The following is a 26,858-nucleotide window of genomic DNA, read 5'->3' on the forward strand; positions in this document are numbered from 1 at the left end:
ACACCCCCTGGCTCGCCCTGCCGGCGCGGGCCAATCGAAGCGCGCCCGCCCCAGGGCACAGCCCCGCGCACCGAAGGGAGCCGAACGCCTTCGTTCGCTTCCGCCAGCGGAGCCCCGATGACTTCCGACTGCGCCTGAAGTCAGCGCCGAGCCTCTTCGGCAACTTCCGGAAACCCGGAAGGGAGGTGCCGAGCGCGTTCGGGTGTCTCCGGCAGGACAGGGCTGGTGGAGGGAGGGCGCCCGAGCTCCTGCCCCCGCCGGCCATGCGGCTGCTCTCGCGAGCTCTCCGCGCGGCGCAAGGCTGCCGGGCGGCCGCGCTGCCCCCTCGGAGCCCCCGGGCAGCGCCGGTCGGGGGCAGCGCGGCGGGGACGTGCCCGCCGCAACCGCGCCGCGGGCTGAGCGCCCGGCCCGGCTTAGACGAGCTGTTCGCCGCCCCCTCCTTACGTCGCCTGCTGGCGGCGCGGGGCCGGGGCGGGGCGGGGCTGGAGCTGGCGGCGCGGATCCAGCAGCTGCGCGACAAGGAGCAGGAGCTGCGCGACACGCGGGAGCTGGCGCGGCAAGGTGCGGGCGGCCCGGGCCGCGCGGGGCGGGCAGAGAGGAGGGTTTGCCTGTGCCGAGGCGATTGGGGGAGCGCCCCCAGGGGGCGGGCGGGGGCGGCCCACGTGGCGCCGCCCACCTGTGAGCGTGCCGGCGGCGCGTGCGGGCGGCGCGGGGCGGTGGCGCGCCCCGGTGGCGGGAGAGCGACGAAGGGTGGGGAAGGGCTAAAGGCCCGTCGGCGGGGGAACGCGCGGGGCGGTCCCGGGTGCCCTCGGTTGCCGAAGGGAAGCCAAACCTTCCGAGCAGGGGCTGCCGGCGGGCAAGCGAGCGTCAGGCGGGGCGGGTGGAAAAGGCTTATCCGCGGCCGTGAGAGCCGCTGGTACCTGAAGGAGGAGTGGCGCGATAGCATCTATTTCATGTAAAATAAAGATAATTAATCAGGGATAGAGAATTTCTAATTTCTTTTTTTTCGAGGCTTTTTTCCTTACTGTCAGGACAGACCCGTCGCCTGCCTACCCGCGTCTATTTCACAGAATCACAGAATTGTCTAGATTGGAAAAGATCTTGAAGATCATCCAGTCCAACCATCAACCCAACATTAACAGTTCCCAGCTATTTCAGCAGGCCTTGGCATCTGCTTGTGCTGCCTCCACACTGCGATTTAATTTTGGATTGTGTTAGTAGCTGCACACTTCTAGTGATGCCAATAGCGAATATTTTTTTACCCTGAATCAGTCTTCCTTTTGATAGCAGCTAGAAATCAAAATGCACAAAAGGAGTGCATTAAGATCAGTAAACATTCACTAGATCGTGAAATGTTCTCTAGATCTTAATACTTACTACTTTGCTAAATACTGATTACTCAAAAGTGTTAACTGTAGTCAGTTATTCCCACTAATGGAGATGGCAAACACTGTCTAAAAGCAAATGATTTTCACCTCCTATTTTTTTTTCTCCTTTCAGATTTTTTTTCCCCTTTTTTTTTTTTTTCTCCTTTCAGAATGTGCTGAAGAGCCAGTGTCATCAAACCAGCCGTAGAATTTCAGCAAAGTGATCACAAGGGCTTGTCAGTAACTTGGAGCACTTCTGTAGCTCATGCTTAAAAATACTTGTATATATAATTTTAAACTGATTTTAGACCTATATTACATTTGCATCTTAAAGTATGCAACTGCTATTGATTGTTATATTAGATTAATTCTTAATTGAATAACAGTAGCATTATTAATAGATGGTTTGACTCTAATAGATTTGTAATTCCTTAATTTTTACCCTTCCTTCTGTTGGCCTTAATGACTAGCCCTTGATCAGACAGTAGTTATTGTAAAGGAAGTTAGTTGGAGATGATCAAGTTTACACGTTTAAAGAGTTACAGTTAGGCAGGCAGTCAACCATGCATGCTTTTAGCCAGCTGTAGGTAAAACATGCTTGTTGTTTAAACAAATTTTAAACAGATTTACTCATGATTATTTTTTTAATGTCATTCTTACAGAAGTGATTGGGAGGGGATTAATTCACCATTATTAAACCTAGATTGTAAAGTCAAAAAGTTTCATTTAAAATTCTGCTAGTGACTATATGCAGTTACAGTGCTGAAAAGGTGTGGCTTTATTCTAAGAGTGTACTTCCCATTTCAGCTGAAAGCATTTAAAAGCTTGCTCTACAGATTAAAAAGTAGCCTAGCATCTTTCTTTTTCTTCTCTTGCTGCTGACTGTGCAGTTATGTGTCCCTGTGCCTGCCCCAATTCCCCCTTTTTCACTGTGTGTACCGCTTTCTTCTCTTTGGGGTAATATTTTTTTTATTCTGGGTGAATGAGCTGAATCAGTGCGGATCAGAGACTGCTTAAGATGCTGATTTTTTTTTAAATTCTTTTGTGTGTGTCTGTGTGTGAAGTTTGATATTGACCAGAAAAAAAAGGAACATTTTAACATACCGAAACTGTAGTACAGAAAAACAAGTCTTAATTGTAAAGCATTAGTGTTGATCAGTCAAGTAACACTTTAAAATTACAAGTACCTCTTATTATGCAAGAGTTCTGCCATACCTTTGTTTTTAGTGATGTGTTAGAAGTTTTGCAGCTGTTCTGGAATAAATTGACATAAAATACTTGAAATTACTCTTACTATCTTCAAATTTTTGCATACACTGATAGGGGTAATAGTCCTTTCAATGAAGCGTCAATTGTGGGGCTGCTGTGCTCTTTTAAATCCTTGATGTTCTTGTCACACTGAAATACAGAAAGTAATTTCTTAGAGTCACAGAATGGATGAGGTGGGAAGGGAACACTGGATTCTGTCCAGTCCAACCCTCTGCTCAGGCAGGGTCACCTACAGCCGGTTGCTCAGGGTTGTGTCCAATCGGGGTTTGAATATCTCCAAGGACAGCAACTCCACAACCTCTCTGAGCAACCTGTGCCACTGTTTGACCACCAGCACAGCAACTGTTGGTTGTTTGGTTGGGTTGGGGTTTTTTTAATATTTAAATGGAACTTCTTGTATTTCAGAATTTCCTATGTTTCATACCTGAACAATATCAGAAAACACTCTTACTATGTACTGTGTATCTTTGTTACTGATCATATTATTAATATCATTTTCTGACAGATTTAGTGTGTTGGGGGGGGTTGTGTGGTGGTTTTGGTGGTTTTTTTTTTTTTTTTTGTAGAGTTAAGTTCTTCATGTGGTTATTTTTCAGAATGATTTCTGAGAGTAGACACTGATATAAGTCTGAGGATTAACCATACTCAAATATTCCAGATGAGAGCGAAGATTTCCAGAAGCTTACAGAAAAGGAAATTGCCTCCTGTGAAGAAGAGATAGCTGAACTGAAACATCAGGTTAGGTCCCCTTTAAAAGCCTCCTATTTCCCTGCTGTTCCTAAATTAAGAAAGTGGAATTGTCTTCTCATCAAAATAAGATGTATACAATAAACTCTTCTCCTCCCCTCCCTGCCAATTATACTCCTCAACTAGTGTCTTTTATCTAAGGAAAACGAAAAATGCAGATGGTATAGAGACAGCCTGTAAATAAGTGCCTTCTTGTATCTGAAATTGTTTGAATCAATACATCTTTATAAGAAGGTGCTATAGTTTGTCTTGTCTGGGTGTACCTTTATGGATGTCACAACTTTTTATCTATGAGAAATACTAAACTTGTATAGTATTGCACACACTAATGGTTTTGAAAAAAATAGTTTAATACTATGTAACTACTTTAGACTGCTACGTTATATAGGTTCTACATAGTGTCTGTGTTATTTAACATAAAAATAATGATCTTTATATTGTTACATTGTCTTAATGTTACTGTGAAGTAGAAGGTGGTACTGTCACATTCTTTATTCCTTTGATAACAATGCAACAGTCACTCTGTAAATACTTTTGGAAATACTTAGGATTTTGCCAAAAGATGAAGTCTGTGGAAAGAAACATCACCTGATGCTAGTAAAGGAAGATGATTGAAAAGGTTGAAAAGCATTTGCAAATCATCCAGACTTTTGGTCCAGCCTGCAAAATTGTGATATATTTTGAGGGTTCTAGTCTGTATTTCTTCTACAGATCAATAGAAGGCTGGATCTCCCTTTTTAAATAAATCATAGAATCATGGAATAGTTTGGGTTGGAAGAGATGTTAAAGATCATCTGGTATCCAACTCCCCTGCCATGGGCAGGGACACCTTCCACTAGACCAGGTTGCTCAGAGCCCTGTCCAGCCTGGCCTTGAACACTTCCAGGGAGGGGGCATCCACAACTTCTCTGGGCAACCTGTTCCAGTGTCTCACCACCCTCACAGTAAAGAATTTCTTCCCTTTGTCTAATCTAAATCTACCCTCTTTCAGTTTAAAAACATTACCCCTCATCCTATCGCTACACTCCCTGACAAAGTCCCTCCCTATCTTTCCTGGAAGGATGCTATAAGGTCTCCCCAGAGCCTTCTCTTCTCTGGTCTGATCAACCCCAACTCTCTCAGCCTGTCCTCACAGGGGAGGTGCTTCAGCCCCTGATCATCTTTGTGGTCTCCTCTGGACCCACTCGAGCAAGTCCATGTCCTTCTTATGTTGGGAGCCCCAGAGCTGGACACAGTACTCCTGGTAGGGTCTCAGGAGAGCAGACTGGAGGGGCGGAATCACCTCCCTCAACCTGCTGGCCACACTCTCTTGACGCAGCCCAGCATACGGTTGGCTTTCTGGGCTGCGAGCACACACTGCTGGCTCATATTCAGTTTTCCATAGACTACTACTCCCCAAGTCATCTACAGGGCTGCTCTCAAATAAATGAATAATACAGGTGTGTTGTTGTTGAAGGACTGTCCTGAACATCCACACCTTCTTAGCTCTGCAGCTGAGACCGGGTTAGAAGGGAGTCAGATGGGAAGGAAGGTGCTCAGTTTTCTTGCAGGAACCGACGTGTATCCTGTGGTGTCCAAATGTCACAGTGCTCCTGATGGGTGAAAACTTCTGTCAAGTTTCATAGGTCTTGAGAGAGGCCTATGTCGCTCCTGCGACCGGGAACAGACACGGGGAGCTTTCCTGCAATGCAGCACTCCCCCACACCTCTTCCTGACTGCTGCTGCTTCACTGCAAGAGGCATGAGAAGGCTGTCCTCTGGGCAACTGTCGAGTTAGTGCAGGAGAAGGCAGCCTAGATCGATTACAGTCTTGTCTGGTGTTTTATACTATCTCAGTTGTGGATAGCAGTGTCAGGGGAAAGTCTTAGCTGGGTGTCTTTGTATTCGCAGATAGTGTTGCTTTTGATTCCTTCAGAAGAAACAGATGAGAGTGATCTTGTCATGGAAGTAACCGCTGGAGTTGGAGGGCAGGAAGCCATGCTGTTCACCTCGGAGATACTTGATATGTATCAACGATATGCTGCCTATAAAAAATGGAAATTTGAAATACTAGAATACTTTCCCAGTGAAATAGGTCAGTAATGAAAATATTTAATCTTTGCAACTTTTTAATTTAAGTTGAAACACTCATTCATATGACACTTGAATTTCAGGACTATAGGAAACTAATTTGCACTAACTTAATTTTAGAAGCAGAAGATTGTTTGAATGTCTGAGTAGAATTTTCCTCGGCTTCTGTATTTAAGAAAGTAATTCTGAAATGGAATTTCAATTAAAATACTAAAGTGCTAAAAAATAAAACTTGCCTTTCAGTAGATTCAAAAAGTAGAAATGAACTAAGTGCTTGGCGGAAGAAAATTCAGAAAGTGATGCAGATACCTTGTTTTAGCTTTATTTTTTTTACAAATACAGATTACATATACTTTTTATTTGGATGTGCTGTTCTACTTCGTTACTTAATGGTTCTAGTGTTTATAGATCAGTTTGGTGGCAGATTGAAAGTCTGTTTATTATTATGTATCCCTTGGCAGAGAGGGATCAATATAATTAAAACTATTCTTGGGGCTTAATCTAAAGCATCTTGAATTTATCCGAAATAATGTGATCTGAAGATTTATATAAGGAATGGGATGTTTGGAATATAGCTCATCTGTAACAGCTAAAGGATGAGCGAAGTGGGGGAATTGTTGAAATTTTGAGAGAAAAGATAAGAGATCTATTTAAGAAAGTCTTCAACTAAAATTTCATAGGTAATCAGTTTGACAGCTTGATGCCAGTAAAAGGAGATGTTTCTCCTTTCTCCCTTCTTCCTCACTGCCTCTCTGCCTGTCTGAGCAGTCCCACCTTTTTTTTTTTTTTTTTTTTTTTGGTCTGTTTTGATGTCCTTTCACTTAAACTGGCAAAGAGTTTGTTTTTTACAACTGGGATAGTATTTTGCCTAGTTAATGTGTTAAGTCAGATCTCATGAGCCTTAGAGCTAGTGTAAGATAAGCAGCAACATGGAGCTGAATGCAGGAAGGTGGAAAAACTGGATCTTCTGGTGATGAGCTGTGAAGTTAGTTCACTGCATCTCATGGAACAGTGTCTTTGCGAAGATGGGGATTGGTAGGTTTACATAACAAACTGAGGCAGTGGCACATGTTAGTTAATTTTAGCTTAATCCAGTTAGTGTACAAAGTTGTTTCACAAAGATGAGGCTGCTGTCTCTGTTGCTGATGACTTCTTTGCATTGGCACTTGTAATTATGCATCTTCACAGAGTCTCATCACCAAGTCAATCCAACTGAAAAATAGTACACACACCCACACCCCCTGATTAGTTTTCAGGTAATCCAGCACAAGAGAAGAGGAGAAATGCTTATGGGGGTGGTGGAAGCAGAAGCGTGTGGCTGCTGGTGGTGGCAGAAAACCAGGACCTCCTTCCAGCAGCAAGAGGTTCAGTCATCTTAAGCCAACTGTGAAACTGCAATCCGAAACATGCCCAACAAGTCGCAGGGGTTTTGGGTTTTGATTGACATATTGCTAGCCACGTTTCTCAGCAGGCTAGATTTGCTGAGTCTGTTTTTGTTAACAGATCTGCAGGCTTACTGTTAGCTGTGCTGTTGTGAGTAAAGCTAACACATTTTCCTTGCTTACATATTGCTGTGGAGGTGATGTATATATCATAGTGGGTATGGATCAGTAGATGGGCACTTGTGCTCTTAGCTCAGACTGGTTGTGACACTTTACCTGTATTCATACTTTCATCAGCATTTTTTTCTTTTTTTAAATGAAACTACAGAATTGAGAAAAGCTAGGATGTTAGGATATGTGATCTGTCAGGAAAAACTCTATATCTCTTTTCAGTCAACTCTTAATATAATTGCAGAGGGACTTTTTAACAAGCTTTGAGAAATGTGAAGCATCTTCTAACACTACTTCTGTTTACTTACACCACATTTTGGACTCTGATATTATCAAGTATCTTGAGCCGTTTCTGTTTCAACCATGCAGAAATTCACAAAAAATAAATATCCACAACTCTCCTAATTGAGTTTCTCATGTCAGTGAGCTACTTTCTCCTTCTAATGAGGGTCTTTCTGTGCCCTTCTTGCGTAAGTACATTTTTTGATTCACTGTTGTATATTGAGAGATTAAAAGAAGGTTCAAAAATTGGACTCCATAGAAGAAACACAGTCACAAACTCGGAACTTGAAAATCTAGGTGCAGGCTTGATTTGTTGTCTGTATTCACATTTCAAAAAAGGGATGTCTTCATCTTTCAGATATGCGGATACAGTTGTAATTTATTATGGATTTCACTTATAGTTCTGGATTCTTAAAATCTGTAGTAGAATTTGATTTTAAAAAGTGTTATATGTGTAAAATATCTGAAGAACTTTCTTTAGAGTTCTTGGCAGGTGATTTACTTCAAGTTGATGAACATGAACTCGGGTTTTCACAGTATCTTCTAGAGTGATTGCTGTCGATTCAATTAATATACATTTTTTAATTTAATGACACTTGAATTCAGTATTGGCTGTTACCTAGATTTTTTACTATTAATAAATTTTTTTTATGGTCAAGAGGTCATTTGTCAAGTAAACTGTTTGCACAGTGCAAGTGAAGTTAAGGACAAGAAGCAGCTTCATGTTACAGCACAGCTTGTTGCTGAAAGAGGAAAGTCACATTTATCCCCATTCATGACCGGTCAAACACTTTGCCAAGAGCTGAGTCAGTTCAGCCTTCAAAGCCAACAGAAATCTATTAACTTTTTTTTTTTTTTGAAGTAAATGGAATAAACATGGTGAGGGTTAGATGGGTGTAAACAGAGTGGGGGAAGGGTCTGGGTGGTCTTTATATACTAGGGGGAGTGGAGAGTTGCTCTTTCCATTGAGGCAAGACTTAGGTGGGGTAAACCCCAGCACTCACGTACAACTTCACCTTCAGAGCACAAATTCACAGTCAGCTGGGCTGTCCCACCTTCCAGACAGCTGCCAGTCATATGTTCCCTCTCACCTCTAGCAATTTTGAAGCCACAGGGCTAGGTGGATTAATCCACTGATTTGGCTTAAAAACTCTCTGTTGTTAGTTTTAAGTCAGGCCTGACTCAACTTGCAGTCCTGTGATTGGAAGAGAAAGGGAGTTGTGCTTGACTACCCTTTTGGTGAAAGCTCAGTCCTTGGACAAGGAGCCTGCACCCTCTGAGGCGTTCTCTTTAATGCCTAAATGGGAAATTAAAGTAATACATTAACCTAGTATATATCTAACCGTATTTTCTCTTTGAAACTGCTGGGTTTTTAATGGATATAGATTTATTGTAAACTCTTTTGTCTTGCTGAGGGCTTGCCTATGCTGAGGACAATGAATGTTGAGCAAAGTAGGATGTAAATTTAGAGAAAAATAAAGGCAGCCCTAGCCTTTGTCAGCCTCTTGCAGTGTATTTTCTGATCTTAACTTGCGTGACCACATATTATCAAAACTGAGGAGCTAGAAATAAATCGGGAGGTAGGGGCATTATAGATGGCAGCACCACCAAAAGGCTGCCAAAGTTTAAACCCTAAGGTTCAAAGTGTCTGTGGTGTACTGAGTAAGAATGGAGTTAAGGATGCTTGCTGGAGACACTGGGCTGTTGTGTCCCATCCATGCCCTATTTTTATGGACTTCATGAGCAGAAGCAAGGTCCTACATTAAAATGTCAAATTCCCTCATTTCAGAGAGCTCCAAAATTCAACGGAAATCTAAATGTGAGCATGTGTGAACAAGGTAAATCTTAAACAAAGCTGCAATTAAGAATTGGTTTCAGTCCACTCTTAACTGACTTTAGTGACCTACTGAGGGATGCCACTGTGCAAAAATAGCACGTTCAAGATTTAGCGCACACGTTAAAGTACAAACCCACGTGTCCTTGTTTATCCAGTGCATCTCACCCTGCGGTGGCAGGCAGAGACACAGATAGGGGATTTTGTCTCAATCTGGGTGTAAGATGCCACATCAAAAACAAGTGTAAACTCACACCCTTCTTCTGTGCATATCAGCTTTCACGATGGACAGGGACATTTTAATTGAAAGGGGCAAGCATTAACTATATGCATTAACTATAATGTTATGATATAAACCTCATAATGATATATTATTATAATAAAATATAATTATTATAATATTGTGATATAATATCATGATATATAATTCATTATATTAATAATATTATTATTAAATATAATAATATTAGCATTAACTATATATAGTTAGTAAGAACTAACTATATTTGACAGGCCTACGACATTTCTGCCAGGGGGGGTTCTTGACATTTCATTGGATTTGGCTGCATTTCATATTAAACATGTGTTGATGATAGTTGATTTGAAGCAGTATGACCTAAATACCTGTCTTCTGAACCAGCCTCTTGGTCATCTCCTGCTAACCACTACAGTGCCACAGGCACACTGTTATCACTACAGACTTAACATGTCACAGATGTGGCTGCAGCTGAAATAGATAGACTGTACCCATGGTGTATATATATTAATGCCAGGAGAAGTGAGGGAGAAAAGACGGAACATTAGCTTTTGCAATGAACTGCTTATCATGTGATTAATACTTGTCAATAGTGCCATAGCCTTGTGGACATTCATATTATTTTTACTCCTGACGTAGCCTAGCTTCTTACTCATGTGCAGAGATGTTGCTTATGATTTTTTTTTAGTATCTATTTTTATACTCCTATGTAAAGGAATAAGTTTTATTACTCAACTACATTAATTATTATAGATTATATAAGATTCTTTCAGAGTAAAGGAGAAATCTTTTGTTCATTTGAATAGGGTTTGCATAGCAGTAGAAAGATTTCACACTACCTGTTAGAATGAAACTTACTGATCTAAACTGAAGATTTTGATTTTTATTTGTTAAATTACATGCTTTACAGTCAGATTTATTCTAAACATGATAGATCTGTCTTACAGAATTGATAGTAGGTAATGGCTATAAATTAAATCAGTGAAGCACTACGTATGTTGCACAGTATGTTTGAATCAAACATTTTGTACAAGTAGGATAAAAATTTTAAAAGTCAGAAGGACAAAAATGAGATGAAGAAGATGCAGATTAGGCTATTTTCCACAAATGTGACTGTAAAAGGAAATAAGTTTTAGTAAAGTTATGAGAGAATTTTAAATTTCTGTACAATAAAAATATTTGCAAACATTCTCTGTGAAGGTAAAAAACCTGGCCTACGTTGCGGCTGATGATTTTTTCCTGCTCTGACATTGTCAGATTCTACGTTGTCTTCATTTAAAAAAGCTTCTATCTTGTCCCTATGGTTGATTTCCTTAGTCTAGAAATAGCCTAAAATGGTATTTCTGAGAAGTATGTGCTGCTGCTTTTCCTCAGCTGTGGTTTCATGTTGCAAGTCTTCAACAGCAATACTCTTTCAAGGCCACCTATCTCCCCTTTAATCATTCCATTGACACACCATCCAGTGTGCTGAGAATGGGATCTGGGAACTGAGCTGGATTGAAAACCAGAAACAGTGAACAATTACATTAATTTATAGTGCCATCACTTCTCTTCCTTCAAGGTTATACTGGCATGACTGAAGGGTTTGCACAGTAGCAAACGAGGAGGAGCCATAGACTAGTATTGCAACAAATTCTTTCTGTCATGAAACCATGATTTTATTGGGCTTTACCTCCAAGTTCCAAGCTGTTCAATGCTAGTTTCTTAGCACATTGCTGTCAAGCATTTTGCTGGATGTATTGGTAAGAAGGGCAAGAGTTGGAGTTGTGCTTGCTCCATTAAGATGAAATGGAGGAACAAAGACAAGACATGGGTAGGATGCATAGAGGAGAATTGATAGGAAGAAGAGTGTGAATAATACTCATTCTTTAGTTAAAGAATTGGTTTTTTTCTCATTCAATGATAAGGTTCTGAACTAATGGTAAAAAAATTGTTGTAGTTCCTGAAGGTAGCTTTCAAAATTTGATCTTTATGTAAACTTAGTGCTGGTGTTAGAGTTCTACTATGGTTTATGATTTTATGTGTACATGTATGTACGTGGTTCGTAGATGATCTTTTTATGTAAATAAAAAACATAAATTGGACTCTATAAAAAAAAATTTGACAGTCCTTTAGTTGAGATAGTGTGTGAGTATGTACGTCTGGCTTTGTTTTTAAGAGTTCTCTTGCATTTTTGGTATAATTCTGCCTAAGTATTTAAATGATAAATTCATAAATTTAAGAAACAAATGACAATGAAGTCTAAATACACTGTTTGAAATGTAACAGCATAATAACAAAAGTTTTTCTTACAGCTTTACAACTGTTTTTCTGTGTTTAAGGTGGCCTAAGACATGCAGTTGCCAGTATAGCAGGTGTTGAGGCTTACAAATACATGAAATTTGAAGGAGGAGTGCATCGTGTTCAGCGGGTGCCAAAGACAGAAAAACAAGGACGCATTCACACTAGCACAATGACTGTTGCCATATTACCCCAACCCACCGAGGTAATATTTATCTTTTAGTATAACAGACATTACCATGAGCAATGTTTTACATGCAGTATTGCTGATATCAAAGTATTTTCTGTCTCTTGTTATTCTCTCTTAATGATTTTTTTTTGAAATCTTAGTTTTAAACTAAGTCATATTTGTTTATTTTTGTCTAGGGGACTGAAATAAGGAATTTCTGGATTTTCTCATAATCTTAATCTCAAGAAAGTCACTGGCAGTTTACTTCACTATAACTTGAAAATTCACTGTGACTGTCTTGCATGTTTTGTGGAAAACTACAGTTGTTACAAAGTAACAAAAGACTGAATTACTTTACAGAGCTCGTAGAGATTTCTTTTAGCACTTCCTTTTCCCCATTTTTGTAGTGTCGTCACTTTCCCCTTCTAAAGTGTATGGGTGATAATTAATTCTTGATGTATTTTCTTGGTTAAAAACAACTGGTTAAGAATTAAAGCTTTGTTTTGATCTTTATTTCACATTGACCTCGCAAGTTGTCAAAGATGTTACTCCTTCCTATTCTCTCCCAAAGTTGTCTCGCTCCTTCCTCCCAGAGACCATCACCCCATTCCAGAGCCAGCAAAGGGAATATGTTCCATTTCATCTAAAAACCATGTTCAAATATTGGTTAACTCTGCTGGAAGAGGCTGCAGAGCTTTCAGAAGAGGGGGAAGATTAGTGCTAAGGGATGGTTATGCCTTAAACTACTATTAATCTGATTTCCTGGCTTCCATCATGTTGCATTCCAATCCAGCTACAAGGATTTGTTAATATGTTTATAAGTGGATGCAAGCTACCACTCATAAACCTGAAAAAGTTTGATCTTGCCTGAATGTGCCTTATAAAATAAACTAACTATGCATATTTGACATTTGTCTAGAAAGAAACCACAGAAATGTGTTCTTTTTTTGTTTGGTTGGTTTTTTTTTCTGTCTCCCATGACAGATGAGGCTGCAAATTAATCCAAAAGATCTACGGATAGAAACAAAGCGAGCTAGTGGAGCTGGAGGCCAGCATGTCAATACCACAGACAGTGCTGTACGGATAGTTCATATTCCAACAGGTGCTTCATTTTTTCCTTAGTACAAGATCTACATTGCAAAACTTCTGTCAGAATTTCTTTTGAAGCAATGGTTTTATTTTCAAACCTGGACGACAGTAGAGCAGAGTTTTCATACAGTTTTCATGTGTGTTTATAGTACTCTAAATGCACCATCTTGTGCCCACTGCAGTTTGTAATAGTGAAGAGTACTGGCTTCAGTAGGTAAGCTATCCATTTTGCCATTAAGCCTGACACTCTAAAAGCATCCAGATCAATTACTATGAAAAAGTTATATTTAAGCTTTCAAATAATGGAAAAGAAACTGAAAAACATAGTACATTAAAATCTGATGATTTGCCTTTTCTTGACTAGTCTCCGAAAGAGAGTTTGCTCTATTTCCATATTAAAATGTTGCTTTTAATTGCAGAGTCTGCTGAGGGTGCCAGCTTCCATTTGTCAGCTGGCTCCTTTCCCATAGGTTACACACATGATTAGGAGGCCCATCCCCAAGGCTCAGGTGAGGAAACGTAGGAGGGATAAGAAAGATACACCCTCAAGTACTACCTGATTTTAGCTAGCGTATCTTTTATTTATGGCCATTCCTAAGCTTTTTACTTCCCTTTGAGCAATCCACAACAGCTGCCTTGACTTTCATTGCTTTTTAACTTTTCCTCTTCGCTACCACAAACATTAGTCAGGTTTTACAGCCTCAGGGTAATCCTGAGTGCTCTTTATCTTCACATATCCAGATTTTTGCCACCCATTACTTCATATTTATTGAAGACATTAATCCATTCTGCACTTGTTGCATCACCTCAGTAAAGCAGAAGGTAAACAGTGGAGAGGATAGAATTCTGTTCAAGATAAGGTATTCCAGATTCAAAAAGTTTTGGATTGCTTCCAGGTTTGGAAAAAAAACCCACAAAATAAAACCAGCAAATAATACTAGTTTTTGCTGAAGGTAGTTATTAGTGCTTGTTACAGAAATCTGAAAAACGTATTGCAAATTTTGTGTGGTTATGCACTAGAGATGGTTCATAGAGGGTTTTATATCTCACCTTATCTCCTGACTTTTTCCTGTTCCACCTTTCCCTTCTTCATTCCTCTTGATCTCTCTTGCTTTACAATTGTCCTGTTACTACTTCTGTTTCCCTCATCCTAACTCTTTTTATAAACCTTCATTGCAATCCAAAAAGTTGTTTGCAAACAAGTCTTTCATACAGTAATACTATGTAATCTTACAAAAGCATACCGTAATCTTACCAGAATTGCTTAAAATAAATCCACATAACAACTTCGCTTGTGCTTTCTTCTTCCTGTATTTCTTATTCCTTTCTTAGGTTGTTCGCTTCTCATCTTGACTTGAATTGTATGTTCTGGGGGGAGAAGCCACACCTTTTTTTCAAGAAAATAGTGCCCGTTTTTGATATTCTGATCATATTCTGTACACTCACTATCTCATGTATTTTACTGCTCCTTAAATCCTAAATTTCCTGGAACTGTGACCAAAAATTACAAGTATGAAAGGTATCTTCTGTAAGTCAGATCACATCACTTATCTTTTATTTCATTATCAACCTGTTGTCCAACATATTGAATTAAATTTCTTGTCTTACGGCTTAAAGCACCTGTACAGCTCAGTCTGCACTTCCCTCCCAGAATGTAGCATTAGACATTAACAAGCCTGGACTTTTACATTCCCAGTCCAAAATATGTACTGAAGAAAGAAACAGCTTGTTGTAACATAATAAAAATCTTCTAGAAATTGCAAAACCCTTTTAGTATGTGTTACTGTTAAGTGTTAAATGTCATGATATTTTTGGCAGGGATTGTGTCTGAATGTCAGCAAGAAAGATCTCAAATTAGAAACAAAGAGAAGGCTATGCAAATGCTCTGTGCTAAACTGTACAATGCCAAACTGGAAGAAGAAACCAAAAAGAGAACCAGTGTTCGAAAGATTCAAGTAAGTTTCACTTAGTAAAGATACAATTCTGTACAAGCGTATGTTCTTGGGGTAACTCCTGTGTTGAACTGCAAATAGTAAATGCAAATATGGAGGAACAGGAGCCTAGGAAGGACTTACACGAGGCAAAAAAATTACATTCTACTTCAACAGTAAAGGTTGTATCTTAGCCAGACTTAAAATTTCAGTCTTATGTAAATTCTAGGGATTTAGTGAAACAAACTGGATTACAGCATGAAGAACCGGAATAGTATTAGAAAAAGATGAAGTAAAATTGTTCTTTTACATATTTGAGAAATATTACTGTGACTGTTGAACTGGTCTGAGTACTGTGTAACTATAACAAATTTTGGATAATCGTGGGAGGAAAAGAAAGCTTTTGCTTTAGATGCTTAATATTTCATCCTTTTTATAAAAAGACTATGATGATAAACTGGTTCTTCTTCTTTGATAGATTGGGACTAAAGGAAGATCGGAGAAGATCAGAACATACAACTTTCCACAGGACCGGATTACTGATCACAGGATAAGCAGATCAGTGCATCATATTGAGTGTTTCATGCTAGGGGAAGAAATGCTAGATGAAATGATACAGGCTCTGAGAGAATATGCTGATTATGAATCTTTAATGGAAATTATTTCAGAAAATGAAAAAAAGAATCTATCCTGAATATTGCTCTTTTGTCAGCCCATTACAACAGATGTAGACATTTGTCTGCAAAGGAGCTTCTTGGAGCATCACCCAGAAAATACAACTGCTTTTCAGATCATGAAAGACACTACAACTTGCTTCCTCATGACTGATAAACAGTTTTCTTACTTGCTGAGTAAAAGACTTTATTACTTTCATATGAGACACTTATTGCTGGAGCAGTCCACTTAAAAAGTAAATTTGACTGGGCCAGAAGTAACTGCAGTTACTTTCTCCACTACGAAGATACTGATACACCACTCTCAAAAGGTACGCATTAAAAAATGAGCTATTTCTAGTTCCATTTTTCATTTAAACAATAGTTTAAACATCAAATCAGTGTCAAATAGCTTACTTGAGAGAAGAAAAAAAATCGTATTTTGTTGGAGTGATTGGAAGAAAGTGACAAATAAAAGACCCCACTACTAATCTGCATATTTGTTAATCACTTCTGCGTGGCAGGGGAGAGGGAGTCAAATTGAATCTCCTTCATATTTTCACAGCCTTCTGGCCTGTATCAATAAACACAAAAAAATGTTTAGGAATATCACTTGTTCCAAAAAAAAGCTCTGAAAGCCAAGTGACAACTTATATGAATTGTTTTTGAAAAGGATGCTTCTGTTTCTGAGTGAAAAGAATCATTACAATATTGTTTGGCTGATATTTCAGTCTCCATTTGGCTTCAGCTCGGTTTCTCCTTTATGTTTTTAATTGATCCTCCAGTTTATTGATTTTTCTAAATGTTACATGGTATGAACGGCATCTTACTGGTTTTGTCTGTTTATTTAACAGCATCTTAAAACGTTTGATCTGTGAAAGCAAAGTAGAGCTTTTGCCTTTCTAATCTGCTGATACATGTGCACGTTTATATCTGTGTATAAAGAAGACTTTTAACTTTTTAGACTACATTTTACAATCCCAAATACATACAGCAGTACAAAACCTGCAGGTTCCATGCCACACTATCCCATCATGCATTGTACCTATGCATGTGTGTATACATACACAGAATGTATTTGAAATATAAATACCAGTAAATAAGAAATTGGAACCCAAGGAAAAATGTTACCACGAATATAGGGGTGTTTACTTTCAGACTCCTAATGAAAATTAATGTAAGAAAGTAGAATAGGAACAAAGTGAGTTTGCTACAGATAGCTTATAGAAATGCATTATTTAAACATCCTGTATAAAAATCAACTGATTATTACCAGTTATCTTTTTTTACATTTGAGACTGCAGTTTGAACCAGTGCATGTCAAAAAACACATAGAATCATTTAGTATCTTCATCAGCTTTGATTTCTAGGAAATACTGTATGGTAACTATGATTAAGTTCCAAATCTGTTAATTAAAGATGCATACAGTAACCTCAGATGTAGGAGTGCCTGTATGCATACATACTTCCCATTGGCAAGCATGAGACATAGGTCTAGATTTACTAGCAGATTTACAACTCCCGCACGTAAGAACGTAAAAATAAACATTGTTGCATTTTGAGTGTAAAATAAGTAGATATTGATTGGAGCAGAAACGAGGACTTCAGGTCTTTATTCCTAGCAAATCAGTACTGTAAATGGAAGACTACAGTGCACTTGTGACAGTCTTCTTGACTTCACTTAAAGCTGAGCTATCTTATACCAAGTGATGGATGGAGTTTGCGATTCCTTCTAATTTCAGCTTCATATTCGTCCAAACAAGTAAGGGCCATCAGCAGGTCTAAGCACTGAACTACCACGTGAAACCTATCTGAGTGTTCAGGTCTGTCACCCTAGACCTTCCCTGATGTCCCAGCTGGTGGCCTGGTGGGGCCAGATCCTGCCTGGCTCCTGAACAGACACTAGATGTGGTGTTGCCTTGCAAGTGGCCAGCCTCTGATCAGTGTGAGAAAAGCCAGGTATCCCGTGGCTCTGGCAGGAGGCTGACAGGTATCCCAAAACTGGCATCAGACGGTGGTGTACAAGGTGGACTTCACTATCCTGAGTGGTACCTCCTTGGCCTGTCATGGCAAGCTTTGCTGCATAGAGACTTGAAGTCCCTTTCTTGCTCCCAGTAGCGCTCCTCCTCACCCGCCAACTACTAATAGCGTTGATCATACTTTAAAATAAATGCAATTCTTCCACGGGGAGGAACCCAGATGTAAGATCCACCGCCAGACTTAACAAATCCTTCCCCGGTAGCGGAGCTTTGCACGCTTCGCGCGTTGCGCGCCGCGTGGGCCGGGATGGAGGGGAGATGCCAGACGCAGCCCGTTATAAAAGCAAACGCAGATGTAGTTGTGCGCCAGGCAGCCCTTGGGCGCGCGTCACCCCCGCGGCGCAGAAGTCGGTCGTTCGCCGAGCAGAGCGCCCTGGGCCGGGCCGGGCCGGGCCGGGCCGGAGGAAGGGGCGGGCGGGCAGGCGCCGGGCGGGAGACGCCACCAGCCCCACCCCGCGCGGAGCGCGCGCGCGCCACTCGCCTTCCTCTTGGCCGGCCGAGGAGGGAAAATGTGAGGCCGGGCCGGCTCCGCCCACCGCGCTCCGGATTGGCCCCCGCCTCCTGCCCGCCTCCCATTGGCCGCGCCGCTCTCGCCGGCGGCGCCCGATTGGCCGGCGCGGTTTTGGATACCAAATTCAAAGTTTTTAAAAGTACCCGGCGAGAGCGGCCGCGCATTCCCTGCCCGCGGTCGCGGCGGCGCATCCCTGCAGGTGAGCGCGGGCGGACGGGTGGCCGGGGGGCTCTGTCCTAGGCCTAGCTTGGGGCAAAGGGGCTCCATCCTAGGCCCGGCTCGGGATAGTGGGGCTTGGTGGCAGGGCTGGCTCAGGGCAGTGGGGCTCCCTGGTGAGGGCTCCGTGGCCGGAACGGTGGGGGCTGCGGGCGGACGTGGTGGCGGGACTGGGGGTGCTGGCGGTGCTGCGAGGGGCGGCAGGCGGACCGGGGACGGGGATCCTCGGCGGCTGCCCAGCCCCGCCGCCCTCCCCTGCCTCTCCCCGCAGCTATCCCGCCGGCGGGACGGTGTGGGGACAGGAGAGGGGACGGGACGGTGCGGCGCGGCGGCGCGTGGGCGGCCGCGGAGCGCCCCGGTCCCACCACCGAGCTGCGTGTGGGGCGCTCGCTAATGGGGCCGGGGCCGAGCTGGGGTGGGGAGCGCGGCTCCCGCCGGCGGGCAGCGGCGGGCGGGGAGGTGCCGCGCCGTGCTGTCTCCCGCCCGCTGGGCCACGCCGCCGGAGGGGGGCATCCCCCGGCTCGCCCCTGCCCGCCCCGCCGCCACCGTTTAGGGGGGAATTCCCCAACGCGGGGGACAGTGGAGAGCCCCGAAGGCGCGGGGTGCGTTTCCCGGGGCGGCGGGGCAGGGCAGGGCTGGGAGCCGGTCTACCTGCCGTCCTCCTGGGCCATCTTGAGCGCTGGGCGGGAGCAGCCTGACAGCGCCGCGGGGGCCCGCGGCTGAGCCACTCCGCCGGGGGTCGGGGCTGGCTCCGGCGCCCTGGAAGAGGGGGTGGGAGAGATGTTGCCCAGTTCTGCAGGGTTTCTGCCCAAAAGCTCCTCTGCTCGCTCGCGGCGCGCAAGCGAGGGGGGAAGGGGAGGAGGAGGCTTAGCGAGGGCTTGCATCTCTCCCCCAACTCACACTGTACAAAGCCGCGAGCGTATTTGCGCCTTTTTTCCACCAAACGTAGGTACGAAGAAGGGACTTTTTCTCTGAAACGCTCATGAAACACATTTTTCTAGTATTTTTTTCCAAAACTGCTGGAAGTGCTTAAATCCCTTGGAATACCTTTTTAAATAGGGGAGCTTATTTTTCCTACGGATTGCAAAGCATGTTGCAAATTATTTTCCCCTTGGATTTAACACGACCGAGATGGCTTCCTTCAGCCCTCGCCCATCCCCCCGCAATTGTTAATATAGATAGCACCACACTTCGGAGGGGAGGGGAAAGAAACAGGGCAAGAAAATCTCAATTTCCCTGTAATATCTGTCGACCTCCCACCCTCTTAAAATCATGCTTGTAAGTAACCTTTATTTCACTTTGACCATTGTTTAAGGGTCGCTGCTTTCGATTGTAATTTACACATGCATGTAAGCACTCAGGCTCTTCCTGGGCCACCCAGCCTCCTCCCCTTTTAAAAATGCCAGATACCTGGCTGCATCAGCAGCATTGCCTCTGGCCTTGGATGCAAACTTCAGGCTGCTCTGGCCTGGCTATACCCCTGCACGGGCCTGCTGTCAGTCATGGACCCTCTGCCACGGGTGTTCCTTGCAGGGACCACAAGTGTCCTGAGTATTGCTGCATTCGGGGTAGGAAGTGGAGGCATTGGTATGTCTAAAAGTAATCTTTACTGATGGAATGGTGACAAAGTAAATCACCCAGTCAGTTTTCTTGCCCCAGTTATATGCAGCGTAAAGCTCTAATTCTGAGACCTTACCTAGATTTAATGTGTGGCTGTTGAAATCCTTAGTTCCACTACTTGTCTATGTTTTAGACACTAGGGGGTGAGTTAGATAAAAGCTTAAAATTCATAATGCAGAAGGAAGGCATGATCAGTTCTTTATAAGAAAAATGTTTGTGGTGCAGTTTATGCTGTGTTGTAATACTGTCCTTGTTGTTTCTTGCAGGATATAAACACAGTAATGAAATCAAACCTTAACCACTCTTTCAAAATGAAATGTGATTTTGATTGTAAGCCTCTTCACGCTGGGTTTACACCATTGAAATCTGCTGTGGGGAAAACAAGACTGGAAGAATCCTGCCCCTTGAATTATGAGGAAAGCTTTTGTAAAAGCTGTGCTGAGGAGCATCAGAAAATATTCCTTAGTGACTCACACCATGCAGCCACCAGAAATCTAGATCTTGAAGATGAAGGAAGGCCTATACATAACAAAGAAAACAAACAAGTAACTCAGAGACTTGATGAAGGGATCTGTGAAATGGAGGCACTGGAAAGCAGTAAATTTAATGAGGACAGTGGTTATTCCTCTATGTTAAGTAATCAATACTCTGATGCAATAGAACATGAGGATAGTATACCTTTGGCTGGGAATCTCTGTGGCACACCAAAGCATTGTCTTATGAAGAACCAAAGCGAAGCACAGTTTTCAAAGAAGACTTTGTTGCCAGTAATCCATTATGAAGAAATGATTTGCTCAACTTTGAAAAAAAGTGGTAAAAGAAATCTCAAGTCTTGGGCTGCAGTAGACAGAATTCTTTTTAGGGGAAATGTTGAACTTTGTAACCTAATTGGAAAGAAAATGGGATTAGACAGAATAGACATTCTTGCCGAACTCTTCCAAAAGAACCTGAAGCATGTATTAGGAAACATTTTAAGGCATCTCAGTGAGATGGATTTAATAAAGTAAGTATATTGATCTTGTCGTATTTCATCGGGAAAGTAAACAAACTAATGAGATGTGGCTTAGAATGTTTTAGATATGGGGCTTGTGAAATTTACTCAATGGTTAGTATTACATATCAGTATATTGAAAGACTAACTATCAATGTAAGCCATGAACTGTATGGAGAATGTGTTTTTTCCCTAGAAGGCAAATTAAAGACTACAACTGTGAACATATCACAGCTTCTGTGTGAAAGAAAAAGATTACATAGTTATTCCCATTATGAAATAAAAAGTTTTTGCTTTTCCTAGGAGGTAACTGATATGTTTGTATTGTCGTTGCAGTTTTGCCAAAGTCAGCAAAACATGGCAGAAGATCCTACAAGAAGATAAATGGATTTTCCAAATGTATAGTAAAGCTGTGAAAAACCTTTCTGTAAGTTTCTGCACTTTAGCAAGATATTTCAGGCCTAAACTAGCAGTGTCTTTCTGCTATTTCAGGACTCCTCCCAGCCTTAAGAGGTTGCAGAAGAATTTCTTAGATTGAAAACATTGTCACTGGAGTGTCTGAGTTTGTCCTGTTAGGATGCCCTGTCTCAAGTGTTGCTAGTCACTGTCTTTGGAGGCCAAGGAAGTTTGACTGAGAAGGTTACCCAAGGAGAGATGCAGATGTTCTTAAGAGCTTCCACATGTCCTGTATTACAGAGGAAGGCAGGAAGGGGAGAGGGTCAGTTTCAGGACTGCCTGCTGGGCAAGCACTCGAGGCTCTCAGCAGAGGCTTGCTTACCTCAGTGTCCCCACAGATCCGGAAGGGAGAGGGACCGAGAGAAACCACTCAGCTAACCTTGTGACTCCAGTTCTCTGCTTATACTTTCTAGCAACAGTCTTTGAACTGCAACATGTTGGCTACAGAAAACTGAAAACCTTGTTGCACTGTAAGCTATTCCTAATGCCTATTTGTCCTATGAAATAAAAAATTCAAGATCTAACCACACTAGCGCGTTGCACTTTACCAAGGCAGACTCTTTTAAAACACTAGGAGAGTTTTTCTTCCCCAAAAGATGGAGAAAAAATGAAACAAGGCCTAGGATCAGCCACAGAGTAAGGCAATCAACTAGCTTGAATTTTATGTAGTGTTTTATGGTGCTAGCCTGTCGGGGTGAAACAATTGGACACCACTGAACATTCATCCCATAAAGTTTGATTTCTTCCCTGCCATTGATTGCTTTTTTTAACCTGAACTGCAAACTTAGAAAATTGGTGGGAGGAGTTTACTTGTCAGAAAGAAAACTTCAAGCATCCCTGTTCACCCTAAACAATTAAGAGATATTGGTTTGCGATTTAAAACATTGAAGTGACTAGCTTACATGCTCTGCCTAAATAATTATGATGTGTTAATATGAAAGTAAGTTGCATTCCATAATAGAAGATGGTTGGTTTTGATGGTCTGAACTAGGGGTCTGTTCTTTGCGTTTATAACAGTAGTGACTGGGAAAGCTAAGGTAAAATCAGTAGCATACTGCTTGGTATGATGCTTTATTATTGGAAACCTTCTAGCCAGGAGGAAGGATCAAAAATAAATTGTTAAATAAAAAGTCAGTATCAGATAAGTCTTCTCAAATTTTATTCTTATTTTTCTTTTCATTAGAATGTCTCTAAGGCATCAGAGCCTGCTGCAACAAGGGAGTATGTTCTTTACCGAGCGGCTTTAGCTTCCATTCAGAAAGCCACCCCACCAAACAACTTGAATAAAAAAGGCACCAGATCCAAGATATCTAAGAATCACAGCAGGCTTATGGAGTTTTCTGAGGTAACTGGTGATTTCCATTCATCTTTAATTTCTCACATGTTGTCTGGCACATGATCAGCTTGTAAAGCATATTTCTGAAAGTAGTATCTCCAATGTGAAGTGCTTATAACTCTTACTAGTAAGGCTGCCAGATTTTGCTTATTGAGGCTATTTTAAGACAATGTTAGAAACTAAGTGGAGAATATTCACACGCTGAGATGTTCTACATCTTCCCCCCCATCCCCTGGGTGTATAGGTACCCTCAAAATGGCTTAGTGATTTTTTTTTTGTGCTCGAATTTTGGCTCTGATCAGACATGAAAAAGTTTAGTCATTTCCTCTTAGTTTCCATGGTCTTATAATGAATCACATGTTTTCCAGATAAGCAATTCCACAAAAACTGTCAATTTTGCTTCAACACTGATGGGCAATTTAAAAAAAAGAAAAAAGCCCAAAGACTAAGTACTTCTTATTTTTTAAAAATTAAACTAATATTTCTACAGTTCATTCTACGCTTTTTCCCCCCAACTGATTATCTGACATTAAAATGGCTTTTTTTAACTACGTATTTGTAGTATGTCACATATTTGGAGTTGGCAACCACTGCCAACAGCCTAAGTTTCCTTTCACCTTGTTATTTTTGTAAGCTTCTTTTTTTCCCCACATATAGGTGCAGGTCTACATTACAAGTGTCTTGTAAGACTTAAAAACATTTATCGAAAGTCACTGTTAATAAGCAACAGATTTTCCTAACTAGAAAAAGTTTTACTCAGGCTCAAAAGTCTTCTGCAAATTGGTGCAATAAGAGGAGAAGATATAATCACACTGGAAACTATGATCAAGCTGCTCTAATAATGCTATATAGCACTTTGTAGCATTAGGAATCTGACAGTTTAGCTGTACACTGAAGTAGCAGTCCTTTTTTCCTTGATAAACATATGTATCTAAACACACACATTTAGATTATAAAAACATTTTGATTTTAACAACTAAGTGACATAAGGCGTTATACATGTCTACAGTTTTCTAATGCTGAATGATTTTGAATGGTGGATCTGGTTTTGTGTCAAAAATGAATTCACTGGAGAGAAGTAGGAATTGCTTCCATTTTGTGTCTCAAGCAGAGTGCCCCACAGCTGAGATTTCTGGACACATTGCTCGCTTTTCAAAGATGTTAATGATTTAAATGGAATTCAGATTTATTTTCTTTTTTTAAAGTTAACTGAATTGCTATCCTTGGATGAGGTTTGAAGGATTCTGGAGGGATGTTTTTCTTACTGCTTTACATTTAGTCTGTCCTTTAAATTAAAATATAAAGATTTTAAAATTGGCTTTGTCTATTCCAGTCCAAAGTACCTGCAGTTATAGACTGATCATTCCTGTTCAATCTCCGTGAGAATTTGATACAGGCAGAATTAGGCTAAATTTGTAATTTATCTCTCTGGAGTAGGAGAAGTTATAATATGTTTTGTGGCACTTCAGTAACATCGGGGAATGTTTGGGGTGTGTATTTACCCTCCACTCATAATTTTCTTTATATGCTTTTTCTAACAGGCTGCCAAGACCTTGAAAAACACTGAAAGCCTTAAAGTCTGCCATCGCTGTGGCTCACCTGCAAAGTATGACTCCTACCTACAAAGAGCGATGTGCAGTCGTGAAAGTTGTGGCTTTGACTTTTGCACAAAGTGCCTGTGCAGCTACCACAGCTCCAGTGTCTGTATGAGTGGGAAACCAGTGAAACACAGCTCTAAGCCAGGGCCACTTCCTGGGACTAAGAAAAGCAAACAGAATCTACGGCGACTGTGATCTATCCATCCCAATACAGATTGTCAGATGTCCTATAAAAGTTATTTTAGGATACGAAGTTATCCACAAAAAAAATCAAAAAACAAAATGCTTTCTGCTCTTCTATATTAAAAAAGGTTAATTTTATTATTCTGCTGTACAACTTGGTGACATTGCAATTCCTAGGAATCACCACAAATACCCATTTTAAAAAAGACTTACTACTCTATAAATTTAAAAGAAAATTCTGGATATGGATTCTTAATAACATTTTAAATATTGTCCTGATAATTGGTCTATTGTGTTCCAGTCTTCCAAACACCCCACAATAATATTGAACAAAACAAAAAAGTTTTGGCAAGTAGCCTTCCATGTGTAACCCTAGCAATTCTTGAATGCCAGAAGGGGGAAGTGTAAACTGTTTTATTTAAATGTTTACTCTTGTTCAGAAGTCTTTTAAAAGCATTTATAGTGAGAATGTCAAGTGAGTGAAGTCCCTTTTAACATAAAATTATGAGGGAGTCTAGATTTTATAATTATTTTTTTTCCCCAAGGCTTTGCCTTTTATTTTAAAATGTGAAAGTTGTCTGATGGTTTACCTTATGTGAATCTTAAATTGTCAATCTTCCTTCATTTCTTCATTCAGAAACTGCAGGTTTCCTTGAACAGAGGTGACACCCTTTCCAACTTGAAAAAAAAAAAAGTACTGTATCTTGGCTATACTGCTAAAAAATATTTTGTTAGCCATTTTTTTCGAATCATAAAATACATTTTTAATATTTGTATATATTTGTAAATACTGCTTTAAATATTATTCATGTTTGTCTTGTAAATGTGAAAATAAATTGCTGTTCTCAACAACTTGGTTGGCAAATCTGGACTTCCTATTTATCATCTTAAAAGATTACATTTCATACTCATTTCTCAAGTTTTCTAGTATATGCTTCTTAAAAATGTTGATTTAACAAAGATCAAATCTAGTTTTGTGTAAAAAATCCATTCTCATGTTGCATTCCTGTAGCTTACCTAAAGGCCCTTAGCAGTAATTGCTCATAGTTTCTGAACCAACAACCGATTCAATGGAAAATTTTCTATTGGCTGAATTTATGCTGTTGCAGAATTAGCTCTCTGTCAGTAAAGTCTTTGTGATGCCACAGCAAAGAAAGGCAAGCTTTCAAGAAAAAGAGTAATTTTCTGGAAATGACTGGTTTGGGTGTGTGTTTTTCCCATTAGTATTAAGTAGATAACAGACTGGGAAGGCAGTATTGTATGTCCTGCTCCTTGAACTGGGACAGCTTTTCCTGCACCTGTTAATTTTCCATTTGTGACAGCAGTGGTAGAAACAGTTGAGAGGGACCTCTAGCATTCTGGTTTTCTGTGGAGAATTTAATCTCCCAACCTAAATCTGAGACTTAAAATAAGAGCCTGGCTCAGTTCTATCAAGAATTTTTATTCCACAAATCTTAAGTCCATAATTCTTTTAAGTCCACTTATAGATATGCTCAAGATCTGAGAATGAAAGGTAGAATTCTTCCATCCTATTATACTTTATTCTGGTAATCTGACCACACCACCTTTACCAACCAGTGCAGAAAAATGGTGTTTTGGATAGGAAGTAACAGCCCTCCACTACTGGATGTTGGTGTCTCCAGTATTGTCTGTGAGACATGGAAAAGGCAATGGTCAGGAGCTTGATATGCATGTAACCACAGTGAATCTGTTAGTAGGCTGTAGGCTGAGCATGGATAGGTAAGACATAAGCAAAAGTTTGTTATAAAATTTTCATCTGTGTGTACTGAAATTCCTGTGTCCCAAAAAGCACAGATATCTTAATGTGATCTGGACAGAATGACCCTTTTGTACATTGCTTTTGAGTAATGTGACATAGACATCCACACTCAGACTGGTGTTGCAGAGTATGATACATCTTGAATTAAAATTTGTGTGTCTGTTTTTGAGCTGAATGTGGATGTTACAAACTTAACAGGTTTACTGTTTTGGGTCTGGGGCTTACTAAGGGGAACTCTCTAGTAGGCCCAACAATTTGTACATGGAGAGAGTGAAGAATAGATGCTTTTTTTTTTTTTTTTTTTTGGTTGGTTCCTGTAGAAATTTATCTGCTTGTGCAGAATTTTGAGGAAAATTTCTTGTTACCCTCAGATAAGGGGGAAGAATTGGACTACATGGCTTCAGTGGTCACAACTGGAGATGAACAATATGAAGAAACAGATATTTTTCACTAACTTCTGAGTGATAAGAGGCGACTACCTTCTATGTGAAACCTTGTTGGAAAGGTCAGATTACTTGACTTCTAATGAAGATTTGACCAAGCTGTAAGGGGTCAGCTGCAAACCATTGTGGCTCTTTCTTTCCTCTTGCCCAACCACTTTTGTATTTTCCTGATCCTCAGACCCTTGC

General features: G+C 41.0%; 2 protein-coding genes across 3 annotated transcripts; both read left to right on the plus strand.

Moving 5' to 3' along the window:
* On the plus strand, positions 1–16,323 carry MTRF1L (mitochondrial translation release factor 1 like). 2 transcript variants are annotated; one of them, XM_074862812.1, is made up of 7 exons: positions 1–561; positions 3,295–3,374; positions 5,273–5,456; positions 11,699–11,862; positions 12,811–12,928; positions 14,734–14,870; positions 15,325–16,323. In XM_074862812.1, the coding sequence occupies exons 1-7, from the start codon at positions 264–266 to the stop codon at positions 15,538–15,540; spliced, it is 1,197 nt and encodes a 398-aa protein (XP_074718913.1). In that variant the 5' UTR covers positions 1–263; the 3' UTR covers positions 15,541–16,323. The 2 variants fall into 2 exon arrangements, with proteins under 2 accessions (XP_074718913.1, XP_074718914.1); XM_074862813.1 differs by having other exon boundaries at positions 423–561; positions 3,233–3,374.
* FBXO5 (F-box protein 5) lies at positions 15,708–25,301 on the plus strand. Its single transcript, XM_074862811.1, has 5 exons — positions 15,708–15,831; positions 20,152–20,888; positions 21,213–21,303; positions 22,516–22,677; positions 24,210–25,301. The coding sequence occupies exons 2-5, from the start codon at positions 20,167–20,169 to the stop codon at positions 24,459–24,461; spliced, it is 1,227 nt and encodes a 408-aa protein (XP_074718912.1). The 5' UTR covers positions 15,708–15,831; positions 20,152–20,166; the 3' UTR covers positions 24,462–25,301.
* Positions 25,302–26,858: the final 1,557 nt, after the last annotated feature.

The sequence above is a fragment of the Strix uralensis genome, chromosome 3 (genome assembly GCF_047716275.1).
Source record: "Strix uralensis isolate ZFMK-TIS-50842 chromosome 3, bStrUra1, whole genome shotgun sequence".
In the NCBI taxonomy this organism is placed as follows: Eukaryota; Metazoa; Chordata; class Aves; order Strigiformes; family Strigidae; genus Strix; species Strix uralensis.